Source organism: Fringilla coelebs (genome assembly GCF_963513975.1).
Source record: "Fringilla coelebs genome assembly, chromosome: 1".
NCBI classification, from domain to species: Eukaryota; Metazoa; Chordata; class Aves; order Passeriformes; family Fringillidae; genus Fringilla; species Fringilla coelebs.
The window spans coordinates 8,429,739-8,443,701 of record NC_140028.1 but is presented as its reverse complement, the minus strand read 5'-3'; the positions used below and the strand labels follow the sequence as shown (position 1 = coordinate 8,443,701).

The 13,963-nt window shown below is 45.1% G+C and overlaps 1 protein-coding gene across 1 annotated transcript in view; it reads right to left on the bottom strand.

Moving 5' to 3' along the window:
* Window positions 1–13,746, bottom strand: part of NDRG1 (N-myc downstream regulated 1) — a 40,135-nt gene extending 26,389 nt beyond the window's left edge. Inside the window, exons 1-2 of the mRNA XM_084219231.1 lie at window positions 13,678–13,746; window positions 358–436 (exon numbers count right to left, since the gene is read on the bottom strand). Coding sequence (XP_084075357.1) covers window positions 358–420 — 63 coding nt within the window. The 5' untranslated portion in view covers window positions 421–436; window positions 13,678–13,746. The remainder of the gene's footprint in view (window positions 1–357; window positions 437–13,677) is intronic.
* Between the last annotated feature and the right edge of the window lie 217 nt (window positions 13,747–13,963).

The following is a 13,963-nucleotide window of genomic DNA, read 5'->3' as shown; positions in this document are numbered from 1 at the left end:
CAGCTGAGAGAGCAAAGTTTGTCTTTACACTGAGAAATGTGTGGCTGTAGAGGGATGTACATGAGACTGCCCAATTGGCATCATTTGATACAGCTAAAGACACACAGAGCTGACGTTATTCAGAGAAGAAAAAGTGTCACCATCATATTAAAAGAACAAAACCAAACAAGAACAAATAATTAGGGTCAGTTTTGCATTATTTAAAAAAACAACCCAATGAACTATTCTAATTCCATCTCCAGTTTTTCTTTTCTTCTTCCATACAATATGTTCAAAACAATCTAAGAGCACATGTGCAGTTCCAAAAGCAGTCCTGACAGAAAACACAGAAGCTCTAAAAAGCTTAAGATTAATTACCTCCTCCTTCTCCACCAGAGGTTTCACCTCTGCAAGGTGAGCATCCTGGAACTCTGTTGACATGGTCAGTAGCTGATATCTGCAAAGAGGAAAAAAGATTTGTTCTCAGCTTGCATCAAAGATTAAATACAGGAACAAGTAAAGATCCTGCTCCACCCAGCCCCCACAATGACCCACTCTTTCAGGTTATAGTTTAAAAGACCTCTGCTAGAAGATTATAAATCTCTTGTAAAATGCCTCCCTGGTTTATTTATATACACACTCCTGCACAATATGAGATTAAAGAAATACTAAGGCTGCAAGATCAAACAGAAGTTTGGCAGCTTCAAAGCAGGGAATGCTGGAGAAAACAAGGTAGGGACAGCAGAGAGAACCATGGAAACTGTCATTGCAGGGGTGCAAGAAGACATAGCCAAATCTGCATGACTGCCTATTGAAATGTGCTTGAACAGCTCTTTCTGAAAACCTTTTATTTTTTTTCAGCATATGCAAGGCTCCCTCACTATTCCCCAGATTTTTACAGTGAGAAAATCAAACTGGACAGTTTGATTTATTGTCAGATTGATGTACTCCATTCTTCAGGACAGATAAAAATCAGATACTCCTTTGAGTGCACACCAACAAGGTTCATGCAATAATGCCTTTTTCAAAACTGACAAAGGAAAGGACAAGAGTGCTGTATCCTGCTCTTGGACATTGTGATGTCCAGCCCTCAGCTGCAGGAAGCTTAACTGGGAACACAGGCACAGCAAAGCCCAGCAGAGGTGATTGCCAAGGCAAACAGAGTCATAGGTCATGCTCAGGTGCAGAGCACCTTCTGCATTTCTCCAGACTGGGATTTGTCTTCTCATTCCTTTGACAGAGATAAGGGACCAGAGTCAGAGAGCTGTTCCCTGTGAAGCTCTAATGAGTGACTAGGAACAGTTCTCAAAAGAGATCCCAGAACTGCTGCAGCAGCAAATACAGAAGCCAAAGTCTTTTTATTACATGCCCTTTAGTCTGCTGGAGAAATGCATATCCTACGGGGCTTGGGCATCTTTAATAAATTTCCAATTTTGTCCATCTACACAATTGTAAAACAAAATAAATATTTACTTTTTAAGAAAATTTTAGAATAGTCTCAAATAAAGCATATGACTAAGGGTACCCAAAGCAAGCCAAAAGCCTGAAACATATTTAGGAATTATTGATTAAGTGTAACTGAACACATTTTAATTATTTTCTGAAAATAAGCACAGAAGTACAGAATACAATTTACATCAATTCTTTAAAGCATGATTCCTCATCTCCTGACTTAAATCTGATTTAAGCCCATCATGCTGTCCACATAAATGCCCTGATGGCTCAGGAAGGGCTGTGAAGCCCACAGGAGCACCCAGGCAGTGGCAGCAGCATTATTTTTCACTCTGCCCCATGGGTTAACTCGATGCACTTGTCCCTGGGCAAAGATGCTCTGGTGACAGTTTGCAGGACAGCTGGATGCTGCAGAAAGCAACGAAGGGACACTCAGACTAGAGGAGTTAATGCTGGAAAAACATGAGTGTCCATTCACATTCAAATAGCTTTGGACTTGAGGAACTCTTCTTGCTAGCTATGCAACTGGGGAGATTTTAGGTAAAAATTAGACTGTGGATTTTAGTTTAGAGAAATTATTTTACACCACCAGTTGAGGCATGAAGACAGAACCAAAACTAACCCCACTGCCAGTGCTTTGTCCTTCAAATTTATAAGATGACATCAGAGGTACTAAATAGTCAGGAGAAACGAGTAACTTTGATTCATCCTTTTCCCCAGGTTTTTCACTGTGTTTTGTTTGTTACAAATTTTATTCATAAAGAATAAGCAGGAAAAAGAAAAGTGCAAAATTTTGAAAATATGCAAGTGACATTTTAGCAAATGCTACATGTTTTTGTGATTACAGTCATCTATGTATTCTGCCATTCTACACAGTGGGCTTTTGGACACAGCAGAGAGGAAAAATAAATGCTGTTGCAATACTTGGAGATTGAAATAGTCATCTGCAATTGCACCTAAGAGTTTTTCTTTTTCTTAAATTCAGCAAGTTCTGTTAAGATAATTACCTTAATATTGCACCTAATCCTGCAATAGGGATTAGAAGGGCAAGAGATTTTTCTGTGGTTTGCCCAAAGGTGAGGAGAGTAAGAAGGCAGGTCCCTGCAGCTTTCCAGTAAGAGGTGGAATAGAGCTGTTCACACGGGGTAGTTTCGGATTTTCAGGGACTCAGAGCACTGACTACAAATGAGAAAAAAAACTGTGCCAAAAAAGAACAAGATGGATGCTTTTTATAGCCTTAAAAACAATCCTGTTTTCACAATAGTTCAAAGTTGTTGCTCTGTGTTTCCGAAAGAGCCGGCATTAGGAAGTGCTGACCAGCAGATTGCACGACTGCCACCAAGTCTGCTGAACAAAAGCCCCACCTTCACCAGGCTCTCCCTTTTGGAAAGACACCATATCTTGGAGCCACAGTGTTTTCAGATCAGACATTTCCAAGCTCTGGGTTTTCCTTCTGTGCATCAGGAATACCTGAAACATTCCCACTGAGCGGCAACCTTGTGTCAAGGCAGGATAACAACACGCTGTTTGTTCACAAGAGCTGGCAAACAAAGCCCTGCTATCTGACAGCACTGCAAAAAACATCTTCTTTTCTAAGGAGAAAGATGGGGAAGTGGCTTTGTACCACCCTTGTTCAGCACAAATTTTATACTTTCTAAATAGGTGCTTTGTGCTGCCCTCTGTTATGTGACAGGGCAGCTCAAAGCTAACGTAGCTGCACAACTCTCCTAAATAGATAACCATACAAGCATCCCTTTATGCACATTTCAAAGCACTTCCCTCACAGATGCCTTCCAAAGACAAAGTTCATTTATATCTGGAAGCAGTAGTGTAAAGTTGCCAGCTTGGAGAAAAACAACTTTTTAACACTCTGCTTGGCCAATTCAGCCTGCTGAGAGGTCCCAAGTTCTCCTCTCCAGGACAAGTCACTTCCACCAAGTGGCCACCTACCACCCTGTACCCAGGTACCTGTTTTAAAATAATTCTACTTCTGAGAGAAAACTAAGTGTTTAAAACACTTCTGAGGTAGCAAAATGCTTTAAAAGTGATGGCATATCTATCTTTGCCAAGTATTAAGAAAGGCATCAGACTCTAGGAAGCAAGGAAGGTGTGGGGTAGGGTGAAGTCATCTGTGCAATACTGTGTTGGCTAATTTCATTCAGAGGATTTTCTATCCACCCTTCCAGCCCAATCCCACTGCTCCAAAATCACTGCAGCAACTGGCCAGTAGCTCAGGAATTTCTATCAGGAGCCTGATTATTTTGACATTAAAAGTTCAGCATATATCCCCTCTCCCTCTGCATGATTGCTGGAGGGACAATCCCTGCTGCAGCCTTGTTTTGGTAGTAGAAGGTACAGGATAAATGTGCAGCCTGGCTTTGCATAACAGAGATCCCAGCAAAGAGGATAAGAAGGCACCCACCAGACCATCCCCAGACCCCAGCAGTCATAAATGCCAAACATCAGGTAAAATGTGTGACCCAATTCCTTTCAAGCACAGAAGTTCCAGGATCTCCCATTTCAAACTTCCTATTTCTGAAGGCACCTGCAGGGCTGTCCAAGCTTGTGCCATGGGGTGCACAATCAAACACAATGGCCTCACATCCATGAAGGGCTTGGGGGCACTGCTACCAGCTCTTCACATTCCTCTGCCCTCACACCCAACCAGTTTTTATTTATAGGCTATCAGAGAAAACAGAGCAACAAATGCTCCTGCCTGAGTTTCATAAGGAAGGCAATTGCCTCAAAATTGCTTGTTTAAACACTGGCAGCAGAGATTATTTTCCTTTTGAGTACTGGTGTGTAGAAGGGTAACCAGAGCATCTCGATGGCATTTTCATCTCTGCAGGCTGAGCAAGCAGGAGGGTCAGCAATCCCTTTGCACCTGGGGTTAAATACTCATGAGCATCTAATGGCAAAGAGGGAAACAATTGTGGGCACTGGGGGTCCCAGCTCCCAAGAACTGGTGTTGTTCTCTTTGGAGAGAGAGGCACCATGTGAAATTTATGTTGCAGGACCACGGGTGAAAGGTGCTTCCAAGGCAGTCCCATCAGTCTGTCCTTTACCCCTTGAAAGCTGTGGGTATCTTCTGCACTGTCACCAAAGAGGGTAGGAAGGACAGGGGTGGTGGAGGTTTTGTGTACCTGCAGCAGCTCCCAGAACAATTATGCAAGAATGAGACAAGAATGAAAAGAGCTAAAATGTCTCCAAAGCTCTGAAAAAGCTGATTAGCAAATATCCACATTAAAAAAAAAAAAAAAAAAAAATCAATCTCAGGCATCTGACAATGAGGGAAAGTTACTGTGATGCTCAAACAGCCTCTGAGCCTTCCATGGTCAATTAGACCTCTTCCAGTCATTAACAGTAAAGCTGCAAACTTGTCTGACTGGCCTAACATAAACCTGGCCACTGCAAACTAGAGGCAATCTTGAAAGAAAAACTAGTCCCCACCAAGCAGAGACTAAACAGAGATAAGTGGACAGAGGGACAAGACAGTTCACAGCACCCATGTGTGGTTTTAGGCCAGAATGCATCTCTAAGTGCAGTTTACATCTCAGGTATTTTATAACAAAGTTCATAAATTTAATCTTCCTGTTTGTGAACCAAATTTGCAAGCATCCAAAGAGTTCATGCATAAGCATCTGCCCCCCCTCTGCCCTGTTTAAACTACTCTTTGTTACAGGCATTGGTATCACGAGGTCCTTTGTGTTCAGTTACTGCTTTTCTCTGTCATCGTTCCACACAATAAATTATGAAAGAGTTTTTACAGCAGTTTCTCCCCTTTAAAAAAGGCAAATTACTTTCGACATTTAAGTAGGATCTGAATAAACATTTTGAGCAGGAAGTGTCAGAAGTTGAAGACACTCAACTACCTGGGACTCTCCAGGCTTCCTTAGCCTCTGGTTACACATTATCTCAACTTGCAACTAAAAGTTAATAACCTGAGACAAGTTTCAAAGCAGGACCCTTAAATAGCCTGAAGTTTCAAATGAGAAAAGGTCAGGAATCAAAGCATTAAACCAAACATTATCAGGGAACTGAAACAGTTGTGCTGCCTGGTGGTCTCCAGCTCACAGATGTCCTGGGGGCTCTATCACCTCGCCCTCTTCAAGCACAGTAACTCCTGGTACTCAATTTCATTACTTTTTTCTAACCCTTTAACATTTATTTTCTTTCAACCCTCTTTGTCAGTTACTCCACCAGCATGTTTTCATGAAGGCTCTAGTTGAAATTTAGAGCTGGCATCCAAGGGGAAAAAAACCCAAATGTGGGTTGTTAGGTGGATAATGTAGCATTACAGTGATTTTTTTCAAGCCAAAAAACCCAAGAAGAGCCGTAAGTTTTAACCATTTTTAAGGTCACACTTATGCTATGTGCTAATCAATCTGATTAGGAAATCAAAGCCTTTCAGCCAAGAGCTCGAGCCCAGTGCCAAGAACAGCTGGGTGAAGCCCCAGGACACAGCTGCAGGGACAGAGCCGGCAGCTGACCCAGCACAAAGGCACAGCTGGGGGGCCACAGCATCCCCCAGCCCCACTTGCCATCAGCTGGGGAGGAGATCTCCGGGCTCAGCTCCAGCACACCTCCCCTGGCTCATCTCCACTCGTGCCCCTGTCCCCAGTGCCTGAGGGACAGAGCTCAGCTGTGTCTGGGATCACACACAGCCCTGAGGCTGCCAGTCCCTCACCCAGGGGCTGGGCACCACCCTGAACCACACTGGCAGCTGCACACGGAGAGCAGCACCCAAACACAGGCAGCTGGAACAGCCCCTCTGCCTACCCCACAGATGTTGGGCAAGAAACTGCTGCAATACAGCTTGCACAAGCTCTCTCTGTGGGATGCCATGAAGAATGTTCCTTGGAAAGCTTGAGGTCCTCCCGTGCTCCACAGGAGCAGAAGCTGGCTGTGGGAAGGTTGGTGAGCTGGCCAAAGGACACCCCTGCTGTCCCCATCCCCACTGTGGACCCCTCCCAATACAAGGAACAGCTCTCTCTCCCTAGCTGGCAGGGAAATGGAAAGATTTCAACGCCTTGGGGCTTTTTCCTATTGTAGCAATCCCTAACACTACCTGCAGCATAACATCACAGCTCCATGAGGGACAGGTTACAAACCCTAATGCAGTTCTCAAAATTCATGTTTACCTGAAACTGCCTCGGGTCACAGCTCTGTGACAAGTGGTTCTGTCTGACAGTGCAGAGAAAGTCCAAGGCCAGGCTGGATGGGGCTTTGAGCAGCCTGGCCTAGTGGAAGGAGGGTTGGAACTAGATCTCTAAAAAAGCCAGACTTGCCCATTCACACTGGTGCCAGTGTTGTGCTTTAGCTTAAAGGGCTCCAGGCCATGGGTGGCTGCACTGGAGGGTGGAAAGGAAGAACAGCAATCAGCTGTTTGCCCAGGCTTTGTTTCCTTACACCCACCCTGCCAGCCAACCCGTCCCCTTCCACTGCCCCAGCAGCCTCCTCTGCCTCCATCCCACTGCTCCTTCCCTGAGCACTCCCAAGGGGCTGAAACAAAGATGAGAGGTGATGCCCTGACACAGGACCTGACACCTGCTCTGGGGGCAGAGGAAATGACAGAGATGCTATGAGGGGGCAGGGCTGGATTAGGTATTTTGTAACATGGAAGACACGGCTTCTGCCACAAAGATTACAGTCTAAACAGACAAGAAAAAAGCCATTGTTCCTGCAGCTCACCAGTGTCAGGACATGCTCCCTGCCCCCTCCTATTCTCAAGCTGCCATGCTTTAATAGCCCAGAGCTGCTGCCCAGCTGCAGCCGCTTCAACAAGTGGGTGGTGCTGTCAAAGTTAGAGGCAAAAACACACCGAGATTATTCCAGAAGGGAGAGGCTCACAGTATACTCAGAGAGGAGGAATGCTGTCTGGCTCTCTGGGTTGCACCCACACAAGATTATAGTGGGTTCTTTTTATACGTTTTGCATTTTCACATTGATGTTGCAGTGATGAGGATTTAAGTTACAAAGCATCACAGCTAAGGGTGATGATGTTTCTTAATTTACATTTATTCATGAGGTTTTACTATACAGGTTGCAGCTTCTGGGTGCATAAATGACTTGTTCTACCAACTATTAAAATTGCTTGGTCATTGCTATTACAAGTTCTCATTCTAACCCCTGCCAAAATATCTGGGCTGAAGTTTTCCATGATGAGTGCATGAGGGTTTTTGCTTGTTTGTTGAGAAGAAAAGTTTAATTTATGGATATCATTCTGTTCCCATGCATGGCCAGTTCCCTTTTCGAGGATGAACTTTAGCCTTCTAGAGCTTAATCTGAACTCAAACTTTGCACAAATGGCCATTGTGTTAAGACATATCTTTCATTCTTCCCAAGCAAGTCCCTTTATAAAATTACCCAAATGTAAGCATTTTCACATGCTGAATTACGTGGGACTACATCTGGGGAAAAGTCTTCCACTGCCTGCAAGCATCAGCACCCAAATATACAATATGATCTTCCCAAGGGCTGAGCACACAGCCTGTACCACAACAGGTGGCACTGGTGAGGAAGTGTCTGAATCAGCAGCATTAAGTACCAAAATTTTCCTTGCTTCTCAAAAGAAGCCTTTTCAAAATCCTTCAAAGTGGGCAAAAGGCAATTCACCATCCTCTGCTGACTTGTTTCGAAGCCTTACCCATCTACACTCCAGGTTAGTGCCTATCACAGGCAGAGAACTTTCTTATCACTCTCCAGGCTGTGTTTACAAGAAGGGTTGGAGTTATAAATGTCCAAGCTTTTATAGAGCATTGGGAGTTTATGTAAAACTTGATAAAATTCATAGTGTTTCAGATGGGAAAAAATGTGATGCTCTTAAACTGAATCATCTAGGAAAGAAAATATAAAAGGTCATCATAAAACTTTGCAGTGCTTCTGCTGCATAATTAATCCCATAGCCCAAAAAGCCACAACTTTGTCAAAGGATAAAAATACATCTTAAAATTTAGCAGGGATACATTGCAGTACACGAAAAGGGTGTTTTAGAGCACTCCAGAGCTATGGCAGCAGGAAAGTGACATCATGAGTTTGGCAAGGTACACACAAAGTTCCTGAAGGAAGCAACCCAAAAATCCACAGCAAGAGCAATCCTTCCTTCCTTGAACAGAGCATTTCCCATCTGGATGTCTGTTTGCTCTGTTCACAAATAAAAGTTCCTTTGGAAGTTGCATCCTACTTTGCTGATTACTCTTCCATTACAGATTATGCCTACCAGCAAACACACTACCAGATTTTTTGTCATATTGCCTCCACCTACAGAGTCTCCATGAGGGCATTAGAGTTTAAGATCCTTATTAATTAGTTTGTGCTGCCCAAAATTCAGAATTTCTTAAAGTCAGGTTGTAAGAGTGGTGAAATGGCAAGGACAGAAAAACCACACACACAAAAAACACCCAAGGAATGGTTGAAAGCAGATGGCAAGATTTGTTTTGCAGTGAGTTGGGTTTTCATGCTGCACTAACACCTAATGTTTGGTGTTTGCACTAATTTCTGCATCATCTGTACAGGTCTAGCAGAGTGGCCCTACACATCCATGGTAGAAAATAAGCTGAAAAAGTTATACTTTCAAAGCTATACTTAGGTCAGGCAGGAAGCAGCCAGTTGATGGCTTTAAAAAGTAGTGAATAACCAGTTCTAAAAACAGGTCTTGAAAAGGAAGATCCATATTGACTAACTTCCAGCTACCAAGAGAAAAACCTTGACAGATGAAAAAGATATATTAAAATTTTGACAACTAACTGAAAGGAAGCAGCCCCAAACCCAAAAGAAACATAGGAAACGTGATCAGCCACACAAAATAAGAGCAGCAAAACTGACACACATCCTGCTTAGTACAAAGAGATACAGCTGTGGAAAATTTCCTCAGCACAGGCAGTCCAGCTGTGCATCAGCAACACACCACAGAGCACCTCTGCATGGAGAACACCCCTCTGACAGCAAACTCCTGGGCGTTATCCAAAGGCAACACTCTCTTGCCAGCTGGGGAAAACAAGGCCTGAACCTGCAGCAGCCCTGAGACAAAAGTAAAACTAAACTCATCACCCTCATCATCCAACACAGGAGCTTGCATGTTCAAGTCTGACACTTGAACAGTTTCAGGCTTTACTATTTTCTATACTCCACACTTGCTGTTCTGGATTAAATGCCAGATAATGGTACTGATTCACATGGACTCTCAGTACTGGGATTAATTATGTCATAACAACACTTCAGTGATACGTGAAAAGCTCTAAATGGCTCCTTACTGCTGCTTAAAAACCACAGCCAAAGGAAATTAACAGTAGGGATTACCTCCCACTAGCTGTCCCTCACTGAAATCACCCAGGGCTCTGTCTGGAAGTGACACAGATGGGGAAAAAAGCTGCCACCATTTGATAGAAACACCAAGTTCAATAGCCATTATACTCACAGCCATTGATTTCCAAGATGTCTAACCCAGATTTTAGTCATCCATAGGAACACACACTGCTGAACCTGAAAATGGGTTTGCCTTACTCTTAGTCTTTGAAACAGTTGCAGAATATTTCCTCATACTTCCCAGTAGCAGCAAGTAATTTATTTGGAACTTTTGGGGCAAAGCTTTTGACAGAAGACAGAGGGGTAACTGCTGCTCCTGGACCTGAGCAACCTGATCTAGTGGGTGGCATCCCTGCCCATGGCAGAGGGGTTGGAACCAGAGGGTTTTTAAGGTCCCCTTCCAACACAAGCCCTTTATGATTTTATGATGAGCTACTGAAACTGGAGATCAGCCCCCACCTTACTGTCCAGGGGAATTCTCCACAGAGGCAGCTCCAGGGACAGCACCATCCTGCTTTGGTAGCATTCAAATTCACACCTACAGCTGAAGCCAAGGGCAGTCTATAAGTCCAGTGCCATCTTTTTTAGCAACAATTTTAGGAAAAATTGGGATCTTCTGTACTTCTGTATTTCTAGGTGCTGTGACTGAACTTGAAAGTTAAATCTAAAAGTCATCTGGAGCTCTTACTTGACCTCCAGAACCAGTATTTCATCCTTGTTAATGCTAAGCAGTTGCATTTCCTGTCTATTGGAAGGTTTTCCTTCCAAGTGATCAAGCCATGGCAGTCAGAGAAAGTCACTGGTGTTGTGCATTGAGAAAGTCACTGGTGTTGTGCATTGCTGTGGCTGAACTGATCCAGCCATTGCTTCCCCAGGCTCTGCTCTCCCTGACAGCAAACAGGCTTTTGCTGCCTTAAGCCTCCAGCTGTGCACATGATGTAAACATTGCTGATCCACCACAATTAGAACTGGTATTCTTTTTGAGAGTTTCGCAGTTCCTGCTCATGTTCTGAAGAGCTTCAAGCCAGCTTCACCCCTTCTGTACCTTTCCTTTTACTCTTTGTCTATTTTGAGGCAATAAAAGCAGGAAATGTCTCATTACATATATGCTCTATGTTTTGTGCTCTAACGAGGTAAGTGAAATAACAGCATTTTCTGTGGGAAGCTAGAAGGTAGTCAAAACCTCTTAAGCTGGTCATGAGAAGATTTATGTTGCACTTCAGTCAAAGAATTTAATCACTTAGGCTTAAAAATCTGAATCAAAGAACTTTCCTCCCAACACTTCACTGCTAATCTCACCCGAACAAGAGGAGCAAATGACTTAATTGCCTTATAATTACCTCTAAGGATCAGGTTCCCTTGCCAAAGTGTTCCAAAAGGTGCTCTGTAATCTCTCCACATAATTGTCATCATCCAAAAAGGAATATCCAAAGAGCAGAGTACCTCCCACTGGAGGAAAGACAATAGGGGAATCCTGCTGCTTTTACTGAGCATTCATACAATCTACCCAGAGGGTCTGCCACAGTTTTAGTTTTCCTTTTATTTTGGCAAGAATAAAAAAAGCCATTGTGGAAGGCACAAAGTGAAAACCTTAAGAGCTTTTCTGGTAGCCCAGGTGCAGGTTCCCAAACACAGGGAGTGCATGTGGCAGCCTCCCTCAGCAGAGGGTGACACTTCTTTGGCTGTTGCCTAATTCCATGGACACCTGACACTTTGACATCTCTATCTTGCTGTCATCTGGGTAAAGAGGCCAATGAAGGCAGGAAATAAGCACACAAACCCTTCTTTCTAAGGGAAACAAATGCAAACCCTGGCTTGTCTAGACCCTTCTTCCCCAGTCTGGTTCAAGGTCACTCACTTTGCAGTGCCCATTCTCAGGGGAGGAGCTCATCTTTTTACAAGAGTGTGTAATGACAGGACAAGGGGGAATGGCTTTAAAGTGAAACAAGGTCCATTTTAGCCAGATATTGGGAAGAAATTCTTCACTGTGAGGGTGCTGAGGCACTGCCCAGAGAAGCTGTGGATGCTTCATCCCTGAAAGCGTTCAAGGCCAGGCTGGATGGGGCTTTGAGCAACTTGGTCTGGTTGAAGGTGTTCTTGTCCATGGTGGGGGAGTTTAAACAGATAATCTTTCAATAAAAACCATTCTGGGATCTCACAGTTCAGTGCTTGTAGAAATTCCTGTTCAAAGTTTTGCAAGTTGAAATCAAACCCATTCAGTTTTCTGCTGCACCAGGAACTCAGACTCAGAAGCTGAGGCCTCCAGGTCCCCAAACCATTATGCTGTGGCATCTGTTCAGCTTTTACTGAAAAATATTAGGTGTAAAAACCAAACCCTAAGGAGTCCCTCATTACTACATTAAAACCTGCTTTCACTGCATCTGTGTTTTCCATATCAAAACACACACCAGTTTCTCCTGAACACATTCATGAGTCCCTTCTTTGAGGGCCTGGGACTCATTAGTACTCTGAGAACTGTACAGGCCTTTAAGAATCACTATTTGTGCTGCATCTACTCTGAGCTTTAGCATTTCATCCAAAGTCATTAAATTCTTGCTGTGCACAGAACATCATACAGCATTAGCTGCCTGCTGTTTACTCAAGTACCTGTGATAAAAACACAGTCATTCTATGCCAAACTACATTAGATGCTGGTTAAAAGACCACAAAATTAAAATAAACAGGAAAGAAAAATCCACACAAAAAGAAAAAAAAAAAACACCTAATGAAAACACCAAAACAGAACCTCCCCCCCCAAAAAACCAACAACCAAACAAAAAACCAAAACACAAAAACCAACCACCAAATATGTTCCCAGAGTCAAGTTCAAAGTGCAGTGCTCAATGCCAGGGGCTGAAGTTTTGATGTAAATTATACCTGTAACAGCCAAGGCTGTAACAGCAAGGCAGGCTTCTCAGATGTGTGCCTGAAGCACTTGATAGCTCTTCTTTACAGGTTATTTCCATTGCTTGCCCTCAACAGGGAGTTTTGCAGCAGTTGTGCATCTTTGACACACTTTGATACACACCCAAAAAAAGTTGATAAAAAGCCAGAAGAAAGTAAAACAATCAAAACACCATGCAGAGAACCTGGACAGAAAGCTTCAGGTTGCCTTTGACCTCTTCTATGTCATTACAAGTGCATTTTCTAGTTTCAAAATACAGTTCCTATTTAAACCAGAGAAAAAAAATCATCAAAATTACATAGGTGAGAAATATTTCTATCCAAGTCCTGTTTGGGGTTGGGGTGCTAAGCAGGGCACTGTGATCTTTGTGAAACAGTGGGTTATGCAGTGAGCAATGCCAACTTGACAGTTTCATAGGAAAACTGAAGCATGATGAAAAGCATCAACCAAAACCTCCTCCTTAGCAGAAGCGAAATCCCTTCTTTCACCGAGCCCAGTGCGTGGCTGCATCCCCACCGCACACACTCCCCTCCAGGGCTCCGAGCCCAGCCGTGCCCGGAGCAGGGGTGCCGAGCTGTGCCTGTCGCCGCACACGATGGCAGCAACCCCGCTGAGACACAGAGCGGACCCCGGGCCGAGCCGTCCGGGGCTCCAAACCCAGCACAGAGCTGCGAGAGCAGAGAAACACGAGCAATCACCAGTGGTCAACTTCCTTAGAGAAAGTATGTGCCTTGGCTTGACAGCTGTTTTCCAAGCAGCCCATCCCATCCCATCCCGCTGCCACCCGGGAGCCCGGACCTTGGCAGCAGCATCCCGCAGCCGCCCCCGAGAAGGGCCGGGGTCCGTGCGCTGCCCCCCCCGAGCCGCTGAGAGCCCCCCGCGGCCCCGGCAGCCGGCAAAGCCCTGCTCGGAGCCACGGGGAGAGGGACTCGGTTCGGAGGAAAAGCAGGAGGGTGAGGAAAGGATGCGCGCTCGAGGGGAATGCGAGGTCCGCGGGGGTGGGTGAACGGACAGATGGACGGACGGGGCTCCCTTACCTGCCGCGCTCTCGCTGTCCCTGCGCCGCCGCTGCCGCCCCGCGCTCCGGTCGCTGCCCGCGGCCCGGGTGCATTTATAGCCCCTGCCCCGCCCGCCGGGCGGTGCTGCCGCCGCCCGCCACGGGCTCCGCCCGCTGGGCTCTCCCCGCCGGCCGCGGGCTTTTGCGGCGGCTGCGGCCCCGTGCCCGGCCCGCCGGAGAGCCCCAGTATCAGCAGGGAGCCCCGGTATCAGCAGGGAGCCCCGACACCCAGCGCAAACCCGGGCCGCCTCCTCCCTGGCCGCGCA